This window comes from Papaver somniferum, chromosome 5 (assembly GCF_003573695.1).
Source record: "Papaver somniferum cultivar HN1 chromosome 5, ASM357369v1, whole genome shotgun sequence".
In the NCBI taxonomy this organism is placed as follows: Eukaryota; Viridiplantae; Streptophyta; class Magnoliopsida; order Ranunculales; family Papaveraceae; genus Papaver; species Papaver somniferum.
In genome coordinates, this window is record NC_039362.1 from 33,330,273 (window position 1) to 33,349,825 (window position 19,553).

The 19,553-nt window shown below is 37.1% G+C and overlaps 1 protein-coding gene across 1 annotated transcript; it reads right to left on the reverse strand.

Annotated features, from left to right (window-relative positions):
- Nucleotides 1-1,013: 1,013 nt before the first annotated feature.
- Nucleotides 1,014-1,748, reverse strand: LOC113278931. Its single transcript, XM_026527653.1, has one exon. The coding sequence runs from the start codon at nucleotides 1,746-1,748 to the stop codon at nucleotides 1,014-1,016; it is 735 nt and encodes a 244-aa protein (XP_026383438.1).
- Between the last annotated feature and the right edge of the window lie 17,805 nt (nucleotides 1,749-19,553).

Below are 19,553 nucleotides of genomic sequence, written 5' to 3' on the forward strand. Positions count from 1 at the left end.
TTAGTCTAGGTCTCTCTGTCAAGGGTTGTTTACCATGTCACATGACTGTTTAGGAATTTTCTAGTTCTAGAGTGACTAAAAGCATAGTATACTGTATACTATGAGATGAAAATGAAATTGGCAAACGTCCAATATGGCAAGGCTGCTAATGGGGACCGGAATTGCCAGGGGTACCGTTTCATATGAGACAAAAAAGTTATATCCGATCCTGACTGTCGGATCATTCAAACGGTACCCCGCTAATTCCGGTCCCCCATTAGCAGCATGAAATATGGGCTCGACCCAAAATTGGTTTCGGGACTCGAAATATATGTCATTGATCCAATACCTGCACCCTAACCTAAATCTATTTCTTCCTGCGCTCCAAAATTTGCCAAATTATCCTTTGTGGTTTTCCCGTTTATAGGAGGTCGATTTGATAAAAACAATAATTCTAACTCAACTAATTTGAGTCTAAATTGAATCCCTCTTATTTTTGAAAAAGCACTAAAGTTTTTTTTTCGTTGAACTGAATAAAATGCCACTACATGTTAAGCTTCTTTTTCACATGCAGCGCATAACCACGATACTAAAATCAATATAGTCAGATCCTACGATTCTTTGCTGATAAGATTAATGCAATCAAACACCACAGAAATTATGCCTAAGAGAACAACATTTTATCCAGAAAATTTACAACAAGATTTCAAATAGAACTGCAGAGTGAGCAGAGTACTACTGTTAAGTGCCACAAATATGTGAAGCCCTGCTACAATGTATTGATATCATCAGTACAACCAATCATCCACATTCAACCTCAAAAAAATCGCTTCAACAGCAAAGGACATTCAGCTGCAAAACCTTTAAATCTATTCATTCAGTTCCTAGAATAACAGCATCAAAAACTTAATAAAAAAAAGAACATCTAAATCCCTTACTACTAGTAATTAGTACTACTACACTACTTTTCTTCCTTGGAACACAAAAAACCCACCACCATGATCTTGTACTGAAACCCCAAAATAATCAAAACCCTAACATTTATAATTCCACGCTTCCAACTTCTTCCCAATCTCAGCTGAAACATGAGCATCTACACAAGCATACTGAACTTGATTATGACTAAGATTCTTAGCTTTCCAATTACTTCTACCAACAACAGGATCTTTAGCAACACCACTGAAACCAAGAAAAACCCTAACCAAGTTTTCCATAGAACCTCTTGATGAATCATTTCCACTAGTCCCAATATTACTCAGATTAACCAAATTCGTAACATAAAGTTGATGTTCAGACATCAAAAGCTTCTTTTCATCCATATGATTCCATATCCCAACAAAAGTAATCTTCTCATCACCAAGAAATCTACGAAGGATTCTAGGAACATAAGGAGTATGAGAGAGCTGAATAATGAGACTACGAGTACCAACACATAGCTGTAGAGTTTCAGCAGGATCAACAGAACCACGATAAGGAGGTAGCCATTGAACACCAAGTCCGACAACGAGAGTGCGGTTATGATACTGATAGCGTTCATAATACAAACTACTGTCAATCCATCTCTTGATTTCACGTGGTTTTGAAGTTACAGTAGTGATAATGGATCTTCCAAAAAAGTTGACATTGAAGATCCGACAACCTGTTCTTCTTGCTTGAACTTCACTTGTGTGAATATGACCTTGTTGTTGTCGATCAACGTGATAATCATCATCTTCTTCATCTTCAGCGCTGTAAGTATAAGAGGAACCATATAGGTGGTATATACTCATCTTCACTAATTCACAGTTTGAAAACTTCAAACCCCAAATAATAATAGCTACTGTAGGTTATCTCTTAAGTAAGAAACAATCAGAAAAAGGAGAAATGAGCAGCGGATTAGACTCGGTTTTCTGCAGACGTTTTCGCTATCGACCTGTATGGAGCACAGTTTTACAGAAAGAATCGACAGTGAGAGTACAAAAAGATACTCGATACTCTCTAGTATACGATTAAAAAGTATAATATGTAGCATGGTACAATACTTAAGCTACTCCAACAAATCACAAGGCATTACTTTCAACTTAAGAAATCACATTTGGCTTCATCAGGTTCTCTGATTCAGTCGCAGTGAGACGCGTTAGGAAAATGATACAACTTCATCACTGATGTACTGTGTCTGTGTGTGGGACCATTGGCAGGATGTTCGACTACTATATTCCATTCTAACGCCATAATTTTGCACACGGTAGAGAGGTGGTATATATATTTTGTTTTGTATGTATCGTGGAGTACACCCCCAAATACTAGTCAGTGCATCTCTAATAGTGGGTGCTACAAATCCTATGCAGTTTTATTTAGGCTAACCCCTATGAACTACATTGACCAAAAAATATTGAAAATCAAAAAAAAGGTGTGGGAAAAAAATTAACACTAACACTTGCTAGTTCTTTCTCCTAACATTTGATCGTAGTTCAACTAGCAGCGAGATTGAACGCGCTCAAAAAGTGAACGATTAAGGGCGGGAAAGATTTTTTTTTGTTTTGTAGTAAACCCAAAAAAAGTTGATGTGAGAGTTATTATAAAGTTCTACCTAATTTGAATAAGAGAGTGGCCTTAGGTCCACACGATTTGAAAAGGGGAGAGAGGGAAATCTTTGGGAACATTTGAAAACCGAAGCCCTGCATGCAACCACACGATTAGCTAGTCCTTTACATCTGAATAGTCTTATGTCCACACGATTAGCCTATTTGCCCTAGTGGACAGTGAACAGTGGAAATGACTGATGCAAAGGGACCGACTCAGAACTAGCACTAAATGCGTGATGGTTTTAACAGGTTAAAAAACTTGTTTGATAAAATTTAGAGCGCGGTTTCATTCGGCGCCAGGCTCTTGCGGTGTACCATTCAGCGCCCAACGCTGTTCTGTTCAGCGACTATCTGTTAGATTAGCCATCTTATAGGACTTAGGAGGTTGTCCTAGCTGACGTGAACAATCTACCTGCTAGATTAGAAGACCATAGGGGTTAGTCTTAGATTCTTATTTGTGGGATTAGTAGAAATAACCCGTGCCGTAACGGCATGGCATGAAACTAAAATAAAATTTAAATAAAATTTTAATAAATATCTAATAAGAAAAGACTTATCTAGTTAATAATTATATTTCGAAATATTGCGAGGTTGAATTTCGCACATTTGAACTTGTAGATCGAGAAGTCTTATATAAATAATCTTTACATTTGTTTCGAAGTATAGTGGATTAAAGAGTAATTACTGAAAATAAATCTTGCTAGTCAAATTGTTTTATTGTGTTAAATTATTTTATTCTGATGAACCAAACCAAAACAGCATAAGACCGAGCAAGTTTGGATTAACATATAATAATCTCCTTAAGATTGTATCGTGAATCCATTTAATAACGCCAGGTGTAGATGGGGCAAAACGAGTTGCTGGTTTTTACGGAATTGAGGAGACGACCGTGCGGAGGAAAGTCCTTGAACCGAGCGAACTGTCAAACCTCACACAAATGCACTGCAAGAAGGGAATGCTTTGAATTCGAGAGATCAATCCATAGTACTCCGGCCTAAACCAAGACAATGGTCGTTCCAGAATAAATTCGATCACAAGAGAGGATGGGTCGATCTGTAGGAGGGAAGCTGAGAAATGTGTGAGAAAAATGGTGATTGAAGATTGTAGGTGTGTTGTGTATTCTGAAATAAGATATGTTCTGAATGATTGAATTTTGCTCTGTTGAGAGTAATTGTTCAGACATTAAGTTGTTAATCTCGTGTTGCCTGTTTTACGAAAGATTGGCTTCTCAATCATGATTCAGAGACTTATTTATATTGCTAGAATTGTAAACACCATGATCCCATGAAGTGTGACAGTTGATGGAATCAAAGAGTGGAGAAGTGGGGATCATGTTAAAACCAGTTGCTCAACGTGCGGAGACTTGGTCGATTTTCCATCCACTACTTCGTTAACTTTTTCAACTGATTGCACGACTTGCTCACATTCTCATCGTGTGTATGAACACACGTGTCGTAGACCGCCAGACCAAAATCCTAGTTAATATCCCCCATGTGACACGATTGATGTCTCGTGGTTGTGGAGTCTGCAAGGCAGACGTATATTTAGTTAGTCAGTTTCCGACTTCATGACTTCATGGGACGATGAGTCCTTGTATTGTTGAGTCGAAAATGATTTGAAAATGTTCTGAAACTCACGAATTGAACATGTCTGTTGAGACAGAGGTATAATTATCGAATAAATATTGATGGCTAAAGTGAACAAATATTGTTCATTTGATGAGTCGTTGAATATTGATAATTGAACCAATATTCCTTGATCTGAGCAAATATTGCTCATCTGAGCAAATGTTGCTCGTTTGATGAATTATTGAATATTGATAATTGAACCAATATTCTATTGTTCATCTGAACGAATGTTGCTTACTTGGTGAATTGTTGAATATTGATAGTTGAACCAATATTCCTTAGTCTGAGCAAATATTGCTCGTATGAGCAAATGTTGCTCATTTGATGAAGTATTGGTAGCAGGACCAAATAAATATTGATTTAAAATACTGGCGACCGAACCGAGTATAATTAATTAGAGTGCTGATCATGGGATCAACATAAAATTTAGTGTTTCAATCTGGAATTATGAACCTTGGACTCAAAACCCTAATTTTGATCAATTGCTGAATTGATGATTAACTGACCATTTATTGAAAATCATTTATGAAAATGAAGGAGGGACCGGATACATGGGATGATGAATCGACCATGTAGCGCCCAGATGCTCAAGTGAGAAAAATACCAAAGTCTCTTGAAGACCAGTTGGTGAAAGGATGATTAAATGCTAGTTTAATCATTTGTTAATATAATGCTCGTCTGAGCCTTAGGTGATAAAACCTAATTAATTATGAAGAGATGAGGGACCGACCAAGGGGTCATGAAACCGGCCCTGGGTGGTCATGGGATCGACTGACGATCATTTTATGAAGTTCTAAATTGTTTGGAAGAGTTTGCACCTAATATGAACAAATTAGGTCAAATGATGAAAATATATGGGACCGGCCTCTTGCAAGCCAAAGAGCCAACCTTGGACGGTCAAGGTAGTATGCTCATGTCATCATAGCGTTCGTGTCTCAGTCCTGAGAATTTTGATATTTTCTGATGTGTGTTTGAGCAATCATTTGAGAAAATATGAAGAAATCAGGGATTTTGCTGAAACTAAGGAAACTTCATGAGATGAAGGAAAAATAATAATAATAAAATGAAGGAATCATGAAGTGTGGGACCGGCCATGGCCAAGGCATGGACGGCCGACCAATGACCCCGTCCCGTAGCATTTTCCTAATTTTATAATATTTTTTCATGATTTTATGGAAATATCATAAAATCAAGGAGTTTGTTGAAACTAAAGAGTTTTGTTGAAATCAAGGAGTTTCATTGAAGTGAAGGAGTTTCCAGGAGATGAGAGAAACAAATAATACTGATAATAATAAAATAAGGGCTTGTAGGACCGGCTTGGGCATGGTCGGCTGGCTAGGGCCCGGTCCCGTGAGTTTTCCCTAATTTTATGTATTATTTCATGATTTGGAGGAATTTTCATAATTTGAAGGAAATATCATGAAATCAAGGAATTTCATGGGATGAAGGAAACATAAAAAATAATAATAATAAAATAAGAGGCGTGTGGGACCGGCTAGGGCATGACCGGCCGGCTAGGGCCCGGTCCCACGAGTTTCCCTAATTTTATATTATTTTTCATGTCTTTAAGGAAATATCATGAAATTAAGGAGTTTTCATGAGATTAGGGAAATAATAATAAAATAATGAGGAATCCTGAGGTGTGGGACCGGCCACAACTAAGGCATATCCGACCGGCTAGTAGACACGGTCCCACGACACCTTTTCCAATTTTATATTATTTCCTTGATGCGAAGGAAACACCATGAAATTGAGGAGTTTCCTTAAAACGAAGGATATTTTTTCAAATGAAGGGATTTTCATGAGATCAAGGAAAAATAAAAAAAATATGATAAAATATAGAATTGGGCGTGGGATTGGCCACGGCACGACCGGTTGGCGGGTCCATCCCCCCAGCGCCTTGATTAATATTTTATTATTTATTATTTTTGTTCCTTGCATAGGTTCATTGTTCCTTCGTGTTTTTGGAATGCTCGTTCGTGCATTTAGATGCTCGTTAGTGCATTATTGCTGAGTACACTTGCACCATTTTGGTCGGGGCTTACTCGATAGTGGCTCAGATGCTCGTGTATTGAATATTTATTACTAACCCATGGAATTCTGCTGGGAAGAACCATGAATTAAAGTAATGAAATATTATGGAAAACATAGACCAGGGATTCAGTTAATGAATCTGATGATTTAAGAATAATTAATTAAAGGCTCCATACTAGTACGATCGTCTAGGAGCATTAATTATTCATGAATTGAGTGATATGAGCTTGTTGAAGCGTCATACTTATTTTATATAGTCATGGGAAACAATTGTTACATCCTGAAGACGTTATTGCTCTATACTAGCAGGCAAGCTGTCTATGAGCCGTCCGTTCTTTCGATTATATATATAAATAATTACTGAAATTGCTCAGTATTCATGAGATATGCCGTTGCCTCAGCTGAGAGACTACACATCTACATATACTCTGAGAGACAGTATTCTCAGTCAGAGATCTTTGTGGCATGAGCTTTCACGCTTTCGATAAGAGACATGAGCCTCAATACTCATCCGATTGCTGGATCAGGAGTATGTATAATTATGGGTTTACGATTTTAGCCTTTGTCGAAAATCCACCATCTACATTAATTCCCCTGCTTAGTGAGGGACAGTCATGTTCCTCAGTCAGCACTGAATGGTGATTTTCCGGTTACAAACAATATAAGCAATTGAACTTTAGCCGGAAGATGAGACTTTACCGGATTTTTGATAGTACGAGCAAACCACGGCTTGAACGAATATTCCGGTAGCATGATAGAGCATCGCCTAATGATCATGAATTGGTGTTGAACCGCTGATTTTGATGACGGGACCTTGGTCATTTTAGGATTTACGGGCCGGGCCCAATAAGGAAATCCTTGTGAGATTAGGTTTTGGAAATAAAATTTGATATAAGAGAATTAATCTCTTTTTTTTTTTATTTCTCTCCCACGACCGACCACCACCTTGACCTCTTCACCTTCTTCATGCCCGAGCAGAGGAAGGAAGCAGAGAATTTTCGCCGGAGCTTTCCAGCCGGAACATCCGTCGTCCGATCACCGTTCGACCATATTCCGGCCGGCGCCGACAGGTAAGCGATTTTTTTTTAACTTGCAGTTTGTTCATGAGTTGTTCATGCTTTGATCATGTTGAAGTTATATACATGTGTATATATGAGTATGAGTTTTGTAGAAAACCCTTGTTTTTAGAAAACGTACGTTCGATCGTTAGTTTAAGAAACTAATAATAATTCCTGACTTAGGAGAAATTTGTTTTTATACATAGACTTGTGTCCAGTGGTAAATTTTTTTTTTATGAGCTTTCATGAGAACCAAAACTTTATCTTAAAAGGTGTGAGTTTTTCACAAAATCGAAACAAACCCTCGTTTCGAAGACGTATGATAGTACGAAGGAAAAAGATTTTTTTTATAAAACCATGGCATGTTCATGGATTTTTTTTTTTGATGAGACCGTAGAATATCCACAAATTTTATTTACGTGAGCCTTGCTCACGTCAAATTTTTTTATTTACGTGAATAAATCACGTTTATTTATTTATATATATATATATACTAAAAATCAAAACTTGAATTTTGTGTAGTCATTAGAAGTAAACAATTATTTATAATGAAATAATTTTTTAGTTTTCATAACTCCATAGTGAATGTTCATAGTACAAATGTTCATGATTTTATGAAAATCTGAGTTTTGCCTGTCTTTTGTAGGTTCGAAGAAGCGAGCAAGTTTTGAAGGGTTAACTCTCACGTTGCAATCACTACTGTTAGTGGAATCGTGTAAAAGGTAAGAGTTCATCATTACCATTTTGTAGATGCTTGCATGAGCATTTTTCCAATTACTTCATTCCATTGATGTTTGCATCTTGTATGAATGATATAGAGCATTGTGTGCATGTTACAGCTACTTTGCAAGGATGTCTGATTCCCAAGCCAATGATGCCTCCGGAGATGATACATGTGTGGATAATGATGCCTCCAGGGAAGATTCATACATAGATAATGATGCCTCTAAGGATGATTCATGCATGGATGAGACTTCCATTGGCGAAGATGAAACACTTGGAATCAAGAACGTTCCAAACATAGAGGATGCATTCTTTATGGATCAAGGGCCTGAAAAACGTCTCAAAACTCCAGCATTTCGTCTTCTGATAAATCCTAGAGAGGTTACTCAGAAAAAATTGGTGACTCCTCATGCAGCTATTCGGTTCTGTCTTGAACGAGGATATTTTTCTGCATCAATCATTGAATTCAAGCTTTCTCGACGGCCCTTAGAAAAGTTTTCTGGATGGGCGAGGTACATGCTAGGTTTTCCTCGTGTTCGAGCCAAGTTTCATGACGCACAAGTAATACGGGCTATTCAAGCTTCTGGAGATTTGTTCATTTTTCATGATGCGCGAGGTATGGTAGCTCTTCTTGCTCGCTGGTGTATTCCAACTCACTCTTTCATATGCAGATGGGGAGAGTTTACCATTACTTTAGAAGATGTAGTTTTTTTGTTGCATCTTCCAATCACGGGTAACCTTCCTGAAGGTCTTTCTTCATCAGAGGAAATTGCAATCTCTAACATCTTGACAACCACAATGGAGGAGATTAATAAGGCATCCTACAACAAAGGTTGTTATGCTCATTGGTTAATACACTGGTGGCCAAGAGATACTCCTCTAGAGTGGCTAGTTGAAGGTACGTTATCTATTGCTGCTTTCTTGTGTTTATGTCTGTCCAGAGATGTATTTGAAAATGCTGGAAATTTGTTGAAGCCGTTCATGATTCCATTTGCTATTAAGATGGCTCAGGGTGAGCAACTCCCTATGGGTAGTTTGTTTCTGGGTTCTTTGTACTCTAACTTGGACTCCTTGATTATAGACTCCAGCATCTCGAATGGTTTTATGAAGATTGAATGCTATGCAAATACAATGTTTCTTCAAGCTTTAATGTGAGAGCGTTTCAAGAATTGTGCGCCCATTCCACGTACTATATTGCAAGGATTGAACGCTGATGCTCACCATGTTTTCTCTGAGAATGCCAATGACAGGATCATGCGCGGGTCCGCAAAGCAACCTCGACTCAAGACTCGCTTCGTTGATGTCTTAGACCGTCCATCTGAATTCAACTTTCTCCCATGGGTGTCAGTTCCTCCTTATATCTCTCAGTTTACAACTTTTAATGCTGAAAAAAAGTATGACTTTGAAATCTGGTGCTGATTTGAACGACGGCGAGAGGACTTTTATGCTAAGTTGTACTCCCGGTCATCTGATATCCGTAATTCATGGAGAATTCTTAGTGGAAGAATACAATATTGACAGGGCGGCTCGGCAAATGGGTATGGATTAGTGTGTTCCGACTTTTCGAAAGAGAAAACCATCAGTTGAGCAGCTCATGACCCGTTTAGACCGCACACATGTGGAAGGAAGTGAATACCGGTTCCCTAGCTCTAAGCGAATCACATATGTAACTCCAGGTTACATAAACTTTTGGGATCAACAACTCAAGTGTTTGCATAATTTTGTGAGAGTTGATCAGCCTTTGGTGAAGGAGCCTCCTTCTCCTGAGATGGTTGCTACTCCCCCAAGACTGAAGCATTTCCCTGGTGGTGATAAGCGAAAAACGTCTCTGGGAGGTTCAAAAGTAAGTATTCTTGTACAAAGTCTTCATAAGATTATGATAATTTTATTATGATTATTGCATCAAAATTTTCCACAGGACGGTCGTAACGTAAGACCTCGAATCGATATAGATCTCTCAGAAACTGAAGCGACTATTCATGGTGGAGAGGGCAGGAATAAGAATTATAAGATGTTACCTAACACCATAAAGTCCCAAGTGATTTATTTGGTGAGTCGTCGATATCTTTTCCACCATGACTTCTTATCATCCGTGTAATTAGGATCGTAAAACCAATGTTCGTTACTTTGTTACAGAATTTTACCCCATCGAGTATTGACGGTCTTCAGTTCTCTGCTGCTGGGAAAAAAACTTTTGATTTGAGTGATGGAAAAGAGGCCGTAAGTATTTCTTCATATAACAAATTATGATGCTTTGTAGATAAAATGCTAATTATTAAGAATATATCCAGGAGGATGTCTCCATGGAAGTGGAGAGCACTGATGATGTTCGTTTGGAGGATGGCGATAAAGGAAACTCCCAAAGCTCGAAACCGAATGAAAATAATGGTGTTGTTGATGCTGATACGAGCAATTCTGATTCTTCGAACGCTTCAGAGGTCACTCAAATAAGTATTTCCCTTGAATTTTATACATATAAGCATAAATTTGTTGATTTATGAGTGAGTGAATGAGAATGCATGTGAATATATGAAAAGCTTTGCCGAAAATACGTCACCAGAAAATTCAGAACTCAGCCTTTTAGAAAAATCGCCATAAAATCTTCGTCCGGTGTCAGATTTTCGCGATCCACATATGTATCCTTTTGCCAAGGAAATTTCCAAGCTTTTGAAAATAATATTTTTAAGTTTTGAGCATGTTTAGGGGTCGAAATAGACGAAACAATAAACATCCATGAGACTTTCACGAAATTTTCAACTGTCATGTAGTCGGATGTTTTAACCATATCCTTTTGATCGTTCATCCGATTGCCATGAAATTTATATATGTTGTAGGTAACATCCATACAAAGAGAATAGTATATAACTCAACCCTTGATTCTTTACCAATTGCTCCCAGTTCATCATTTTGTACAGGGCAGTGTAAAATCTTCTCAGACGAGCTTATCGTAAAATATGTTTTTGTGACTTTCAAGTTGTTTGCTGATGTCTAGCATGTAACATGAAGAACTTTGATGATGTTAGACCACTTGTATGTTGTATTTCATGATTTCCTTTGGTTTCATGCTTGGATGATCCTAATCTCATATAATCTTCGTATTAGGTGCAAAATACTGAAGTCGAGAATGAAGGAGCCAATAATGAAACGAGCAATCCTGGGGTTATTTATAAAGAGGTAACCACCTCAGCACTTCAATTCAATGAGAGTGTTGTTGTTGAAGAGACCGAGGCTTCAATTGTTGTTGCTTCAGTAGCAGAAGAAGCTGAACCACGCATTGAAGAAACTGTTGCTATGACTGTAGAAGTTGCTCCAATGATTGAGAATCGTATAGTGGTGCATGAATAACCGAGATCAGGGATTGATTTTGATTCTCCATTTGATGCATCACTCCCATATCACAAACTGGTTGGTGGATTCAGCGTTCCCATTGGATATGTCGGCTTGTACAAGAAAATATGGAAGAAATTTGGTCACATCATCGTTACCAGAGATCCCAAGCGTGCTTATTCTTTAACAATGCAAGTAAGTGTTATCTTGCATGTTGTTAGTGACATATGCGCTAGGGCCAGAAATACTGTCACTCCAGATGTACTTTTTGATTGGGAGTTCAACTTGGAGAATTCTGAGAGACTTGGCTTCAACGTGAAGTGTCTTCATAAGAATATAAATGCTATCAAGGACTCATGTGAGAATAACATACCCTTTCCCAATGATGTTGTGATGGAGAAAGAAGAGAAGATCGCTCGGCTGACTGAAGAATTGAACATGGAGAAGGCGGCTTTACAAGTCCTGAAGGATGCAGAGGAGCAAAATGTAGCACCTCCTAATCTAGCAGCTGACTAATCAAAGAGATTGACTAAATAAAGAGGCACTAAGAATCTGATCATTTACTTAAACATTCAATTAATAAATCTGCTACAAAACTTAACCCAAAAACTAGCCCCGCTCAAAAATATATAAACAAGAATTCCTCTCAAATTACATATACAATAGTCATTTGGTTTGCAAATAGAATATACAGCATAATAACCATAGTAGAAGTTAACTAATTAACGGAGTCAACTACTCGAAGCTTTCACTCCGCAACTCTGATCTGTCTCTGAAACTGAAAATGGGAATGGGTGAGCACATCATCCCTAAAAGGGGTGCCCCGCAGGAATAACAACTAGCTTTCAAGTAAACATTAATATGATTCAAAAACAATGCAGGTTATATTGAAAGTCGATAATATACAAAAATACAGTAAAACACAGAGTAGAAACTTCTTCATAGACACCCATGAATAACAGTAAACATCCATGTATGAGATGTGTGTTGCCGCACATAAGGGAAGAGTAATATTGATGCCAATTCCATACCGAATAGGTAATACTGCGGTGTATCGCCCTAGCCATAGAATACTGAATATATAAGGAAGAATAATATTGCGGTGTATCGCCCTAGCCGTGTAATATTGCGGTGTATCTCCCAAGCCATAGAATACTGATATTTTGTCGGCACACACCTCATACCACACAAAGCACACAAATATATGCATGAATTTCACAACACAAAGATTGATTTGTAAAACAATAATGAATACAAGAAAGTTCGTTATCGATTCCCACCTCTTTTGATGACAAGCCTCGCATACCTTGAGATCCATAATCCACTGGTACACTCTTTAGATCGATCGTTGTTAATAAAGATTAACTGTTAATCATACAAGCACTCTAAAGATTAGCCAATAGGCTCATAACACAATCTCATACAATTCTCTAGTTATAGCTAAGTGAACTATGTAATGGTTCTAAGCCCATTTATAATTGTACACCTTTTCATTATCTATCTTTAACACTTCCAATGTTTTACTAATCCGATTAGGTTGGTTCTATAATCCATTAGGTATTTCTTATGAATATCTACAACTTTATAGAAGGAACCAAACCAAAAGCTAGTTCGGACCATAAAGGGTCCATTGCATCAAACTAAGTAAAACATGACTCTAAGCCCAAGCCCAACAAATTACCCCCTAATCTAAGGTCCAGTTTATCTGAGTCAACTAACGGTTACAGGTAAACTAACGGTCAACGTCTAAGTCAAAGTCTGGTAAAATAGTCAACGGTCCAGAACTAGTCAAAGGATTCAACTCAGTCAGGGATCACTGAGTCAGGCATACAATCCAAGGCCCTTACACTGTCCACTACTCAAAATGCTCAATTATGGTGCAATACAAAACAAATAAAGGACCAAATGATGCATTTCTATTTCTACTTGCAAACCTACAACTTAATCAATTTACAATCCTCAATTCACATTCTTGAATCTCAATCAATACCATTGCTACTTCATCAACACTCTTACACAATTTGCAGCTTCACTTCAGTTACATTTCACCTCAACAGAAACTGCATCAACGTCTGCCTCATACTTGTATCTAAACACAAATAACTTAGACTAACATCTTCATAATAACCAACTGCTACTTTATCTCTAAACACTCATACGCAACATCAATTTATTCTGTAACTTCAGTCCTTGCATAAACCACACACTTCTGAGATTCAAACATCACACAATCGCCAGCTGCAACTTCAGTTCCATCTGTAACTACAATACAGTCTACTCAACCAACACAACCCATCCATATTCACCTAATCTCCAGCTCTTCATCGCCTCCACCATCAGTTCACTGTAATACGATTCATATTCACTAAACTGTATCTTAAAACTCGGATTCGTTCATGTAAACTTCAACTCAGACAATACCTTCATCAATATCACTTTATTCACTTTTATCTTCATGTCTGCAACACCATTCTTCTCATCTTGTCTTAAACACATCCCAGGCTTCCTCCCTGAATTGTACAACACCACCAGCAAACCCAAATACATCCTCATTTCATCTTCAACTCATTCTCCTAATTCAGACACACATACATTCAAAGTCGCCAACACCATAACAAACTGCAGCTTCACTGGTAACTACTTCATCCACCTGAGATACAACTCATAATTCACAAACTCCATGTAACCTCAACACAACCAGCAACATCATTAGCAGTTCAACTTCACATTCTCTCTATTACATAATACTAATTCCTTGAACTTTGTAATTAAGCTTTACAGCTAATCATACCAAATCACCAATTCTTATTCTTTCCAGTACCATTCAATTGATCCCCAATTATAAACTCAAACCCTAAATTACAAAGTCCCTAATTCTCAATTTGAACTGCTCAGAACTAAAAGTAAACCATATATGAACATCTCTACTTCAAATCAAAAATAAACCCACGAAATAAACTACCAAACCAAACTCAATTTCATAAAGAAATCAACCAAAACAGAAACTCCAGGTATGGAAGCCTTTTTTACATCCAGGGATTTCTAGCAATATTTGGAAAATACAACAAGGTGTGTATATGGATGATGCAAAACTGATAAGTAAGGGATATTCACTTGCTTCTAAATGTTGTATTTGTCAGCAAGCTCAGGATAGTATGAAACATCTTTTGTGGTCTTGTAACTTTAGCAAGAGCATTTGGAAATGGTTGGTAACTATCTTTCAATTTCAACTACCTACTTCTTTCTCTGATATTATTAAAAGTGCAAAGCAGAAAAGTTCAATTGTTCAGGAAATATGGCTAACAACATCATTTGCAACTATGAGGGAATTATGGTTTCAAAAAAATAGTCTAATTCATGACAGGATCAAACCCAATTTGGAGAGCTTTAAAAGAAGAATTATGAGTTTGGTGTACTATGGTGGTTATAGAATGACAGGTATAAGATGGGGGCAGAATTATGACTCCAAAGTACTTGACTTCTTCAAAATTGGCCAAAGGAATATAAAGTTCACAGTCATCAAGGAATGTCAATGGCTCGGTCCAAAGGAAGATTATATGCTATTATGTTGTCATGGTTTTGCTGCTGGTAACCCTGGTGTGGCTGGATTTGGTATCATTACTAGAAGCCATGACTGTCAAGTTAAAGGAACTGTTTCTGGTGGAATTGGTGTAGCTGCTAAATATTTGGCTGATGTCCTGGCTATTATCTGGGCTATTGAGTGGGCAAGTAAACTATTTTGCAGGAAAATTGTCATAAGATCAGATGCACTTTGTGTGATAGAAGATTTCAAAAAAGGGATTACACCTTGGTGTCTCAAGTCCAGATTATTGAAAGCAAAAGCTAAGTTTACAGAGATACATTATGAATATTGCTACAAAGAAATCAATTTCTCTGCTATTCAGCTTGCCAAACAAGGTGCAAAGCTTCCTCAAGGTTCACTAGTAATTCATGAAGAAAAGGATCCATCTCTGATTCAAATAGAGTTACCTAATAGAAAATATTATAGATTTTGTTAAAGTCCTGTAATGTCTAATTTTTTTGGTTCTTTCTTTTAGTTTCAAACTTTTGTAAATATTTTGATTTTTCATTAATAAAAAATTGTGATTTAGCAAAAAAAATAAAATAAATAAATAAATAAATAACTCCAAAATTTAATCTTCAAGTTAAAGAAACCCTAATTTACATGGTTCTGTGATTCTTCATAAGAGCAGCTTCACATCAACAAACTAACAACCACCCTTTCCTTCAACAACTACCAGAAACTCATAAACAACCTCAATTGCTCAAAACCTTAATTCAGAAACCCTAACCTCAATTCGAGATTAACATCACCTTTTTATTCTCCTTAAACTTGAACAATCCCAGCTCTTACTTCATCTCCTTCGATTTATCAAGCTACCTAGTTTACTATGAATAATCCACACAAAGATAACTCAGTTCTTCTAAAATAAGATCAACAGAGAGAAGAGAAGAAAGAACAAAGGAGAAGAAGAAAGAAGAAAGAAAGAGAAAAGGAAAAGAGAAATGATTTTCTCTTCGACACGTTCGGTGATGATAAGGAAACTGAAATTATAAAGGAACCCATTGAATTGATAAGGGAAACCAGGAGGTTTGTCTACAAAAGACTATTTTTCCCTTCATACAAATCTGATGATATCTTCTGCGTCCGGTATCTGAATGACACGTTCGAGTAGTCCAATGCGCATAATTTTTCGAGACCTATCCAGTGATACTAATTTTGTATCTAAATCGTGGTTAGATTAATTTCTATTAATTTAAATCTATATTATCTAATTGAGTCATTAGCGGCTTAGTCGTCTCTTGACTGGTCTAATAGCGTTGACGAGTTTGAGGCTCGTTACATTCTCCCCACCTTATATCATTTTCGTCCTCGAAAAGAGAACCGTCCTTATGGTCTTCAAAAACTCCCCACCTTATAGAGAAATACTATCTCTCGACTAAATGCAAGCACTGCTCATACTTACAAACGCGGGAAAACTAACTCATTTTAAATGAGTTCGAAGCAACAAGAAAAGAAACACAGCCTATATGGTTTTCTACAACTAGAGTCTATAATTTGTAGCTCTAAGTTCAATAGACTAATTTTCTATTTCATAATATGAATGTCTCTAAGTTCACTATGGTGAATTTGATTCTAATAGATAAGTATGTCTAAGTTTTCCGCGCTAAAATTATAGTTTAATATTCAGTAATTTATTAATTTGATGTAATTCTATATTTGTTATACATTTATTCATATAGCTAATCCAAATTTGATTTAACGTAAATCTATAATATCTGATACTTTAACTTACCGTTATACTATATATAAATTTTCTAAATATACTATATATTTGCTATTAACAAAATTATTGAAATACCCGCCAGACAAAAACCCTAACTGATATCCCCCAAAGTGATACGATTGACGTCTCGTGGTTTGTTATTCAATTGATGACTTCGTGGTTTGATGGGACGATGAGTCCATGTAGTTTATGAGTGTCGAACATGATGTTCTGAAACTCATGAATTGAACATGTCATGAGACAGAGGTATAGTTCTTACGATGAAGTGAACAAGAATTGCTCATTCGGTGGATCGTTGAATATTGATTGTTGAACCAATATTCCTTGGTTTGAGCAAATATTTATCATCTGATCAAGTGTTGCTCATGTGATGAATTGTTGAATATTTGATCATCTGAGCATGTGTTGCTCGTCTGATGGATTATTGGCAGCGTACCAAAGTATTAATTAGAATACTGGTCGTTGAACCGAGCATAATTAGTAAAATTAATGACCATGAAGTCGTCATAAAATTATTAAGGTTAGAATCTGGAATGATGATCCTTGGATTCAGAAACCCTAATTTGATCAATTGATGATCAATTCATGGTTCGTCAGAATTTAAACCATGGAATGAAGGAGGGAGCGACTACATGGGACCGTGGATCAACCATGTACTATCCATATGCTCACGTGAGCAAATACGAAGAACTCCTGAAGAGTTGACGATTTGTTGGTGGAAGAATGATTAAATGTTGGCTTAATCATTTATTCGAAAGTACTCGTCTGAGCCTTAGGTGAGAAAACCTAATTAATTATGACGATGCCAGGGACCGACCATTGAGTCATGAAACCGGCCCTGGGTTGTCCCGTGACCGCCTGACGATCACTTCATGAAAATCCAAAGTGTTTGGGAGAGGTTTGGACCTAATACGAGTAATTGTGCAAATTAGGTCAAAACTGTGAAAATTGATGGGACTGGCTTCCGTGAGCCAAAGAGTCAATCTTGGTCGGTCAAGATAGCATGCTCGTGTCCCCAAGGTATCCGCGTCTCGGTCCTGAGAATTTTGATATTTTCTGGCGTGCAATTGAGCATCCATTCGAGAAAATATGCCAAAATTAGGGTTTCGACGAAACTGAGGAAAACACCATGAGATGATGAAAAATAATTATAAAATAAGGAATGAGGAGGCGTGGGACCGCCGTGGTGCCTTTTTCTTAATTTTATAATATTTTGATGATTTTATGAAAACTTCATGAATTTTGAGGAATTTGATGAATTTTGGGAGTTTCCATGAATTGAAGGAGTTTTCATGAGTTCAAGGAAGCAAAAAAAATTAAAATAATAAAACAAGGGTGTGTGGGGCTGTGGAAGGCATGGCCGCACGGTTAGGGTCCGGTCCCACGAGTTTCCCTAATTTTATAATGATTTTATGAAAAATTCATGACTTTTGAGAAATTTGATGAATTTAGGGAGTTTCCATGAACTGAAGGAGTTTTCATGAGTTCAGGGAAGCAAAAGAATATTAAAATAATAAAAACAAAGGCGTGTGGGACCGTGGAGGCATGGCCGGCAGGCTTGGGCCCGGTCCCATGAGTTTTCATAATTTTTTAATATTTTTTAGGTATTTTTGATGATTTGAGGAAATTTTTCCTAATTTGAGAGAAATACCATGAAATCAAGGAATTTGATGAATTCAAGGAAAACTAATAATAAAATAATAAAACAAAGGGGTCTGTGGGACCGGATAGGAAATGTCCGGCCGGCCAAGGCCCGGTCCCACAAGTTTTCATAATTTATATTATTTTATTATTATTTGATGATTTGTGCAAAAATACCATGAAATCAAGGAGTTTTTTCATGAAATTAGAGAAATAATAATAATAATATTAATAAAATAATAAGGAACCGTGGGGCCGGTTGGGACCAAGGCATGGCCGGTTGGCCAATGGTCACGCCCCACACTCCTTTCCTTAATTTTATGTTATTTTTTATGGATTTATGGAAGTACCATGAAACCGAGGAGTTTCCTTGAGACGAAGGAGATTTGATAAAATGAGAGAATTTTCATCAAATCATGGAAAATAATAAAAATGCATTAAAAATATAAAAATGGCGTGGGATTGACCATGAAACGGTCGGTCGGTCGTGTGTCCGTGCTCCCAGCACCCTGGTCAATATTTTTAATTATTTATTATTTTCTTCTCTATTTTGCATAGGTTCATCGTTTCGTTGTATTTTTGAAATACTCGTTCGTGCGGTGACTGTTAGTGTATCGTCGTTGAATACACCTTCACCATTTGAATCGGGGCTTACTTAGAGGTAGATCAGACTCCCGGTTGTTGATTATTTATTACTAATTGTGTAATTCAGTGGAGAATAATTCACAAAACTGAGTAATAAGATGTTTATTATTAGTTCATAGGATCAGCTGAGGATTCGACTACGAATTCAGAATAATAAAGTGAGCATTACCATTCCATGGGATCGTAGATTCGACCATAGAATCGGAGTAATTAAGGTTTATCTATTACCATTTATGAGACCAGTTGTGGATTCGATCATGAAATCGGAGTAATGAGATAATATAGTTATTGCTATGCTATGAGATCAAGCTGTGGATTCGATCATAGAATCAGAACAATTGTTATTGTCATTCCAGGGGACCAAATTCGACCATGGAATAGGAGCAGTTGTTATTGCCATTCCATAGGACCAGTTGTGGATTCGACCATGGAATAGGAGCAATAATAGATTATTCCGAGAATTCAGTAGTGAATGTCACGGAAGAATCAATCTTAATTAGGAATAATTAACTTTGTTGCTCTATATTAGCAGAGAAAGCTGTCTGGGAGCATTAATTATCCCGATATGAGCTTGTCGGTAAGTCATATCCTTTATATAGTCAGGGTAAACTCGTTGTTTGTTCCTGAAGATGTTATCGCTCTATA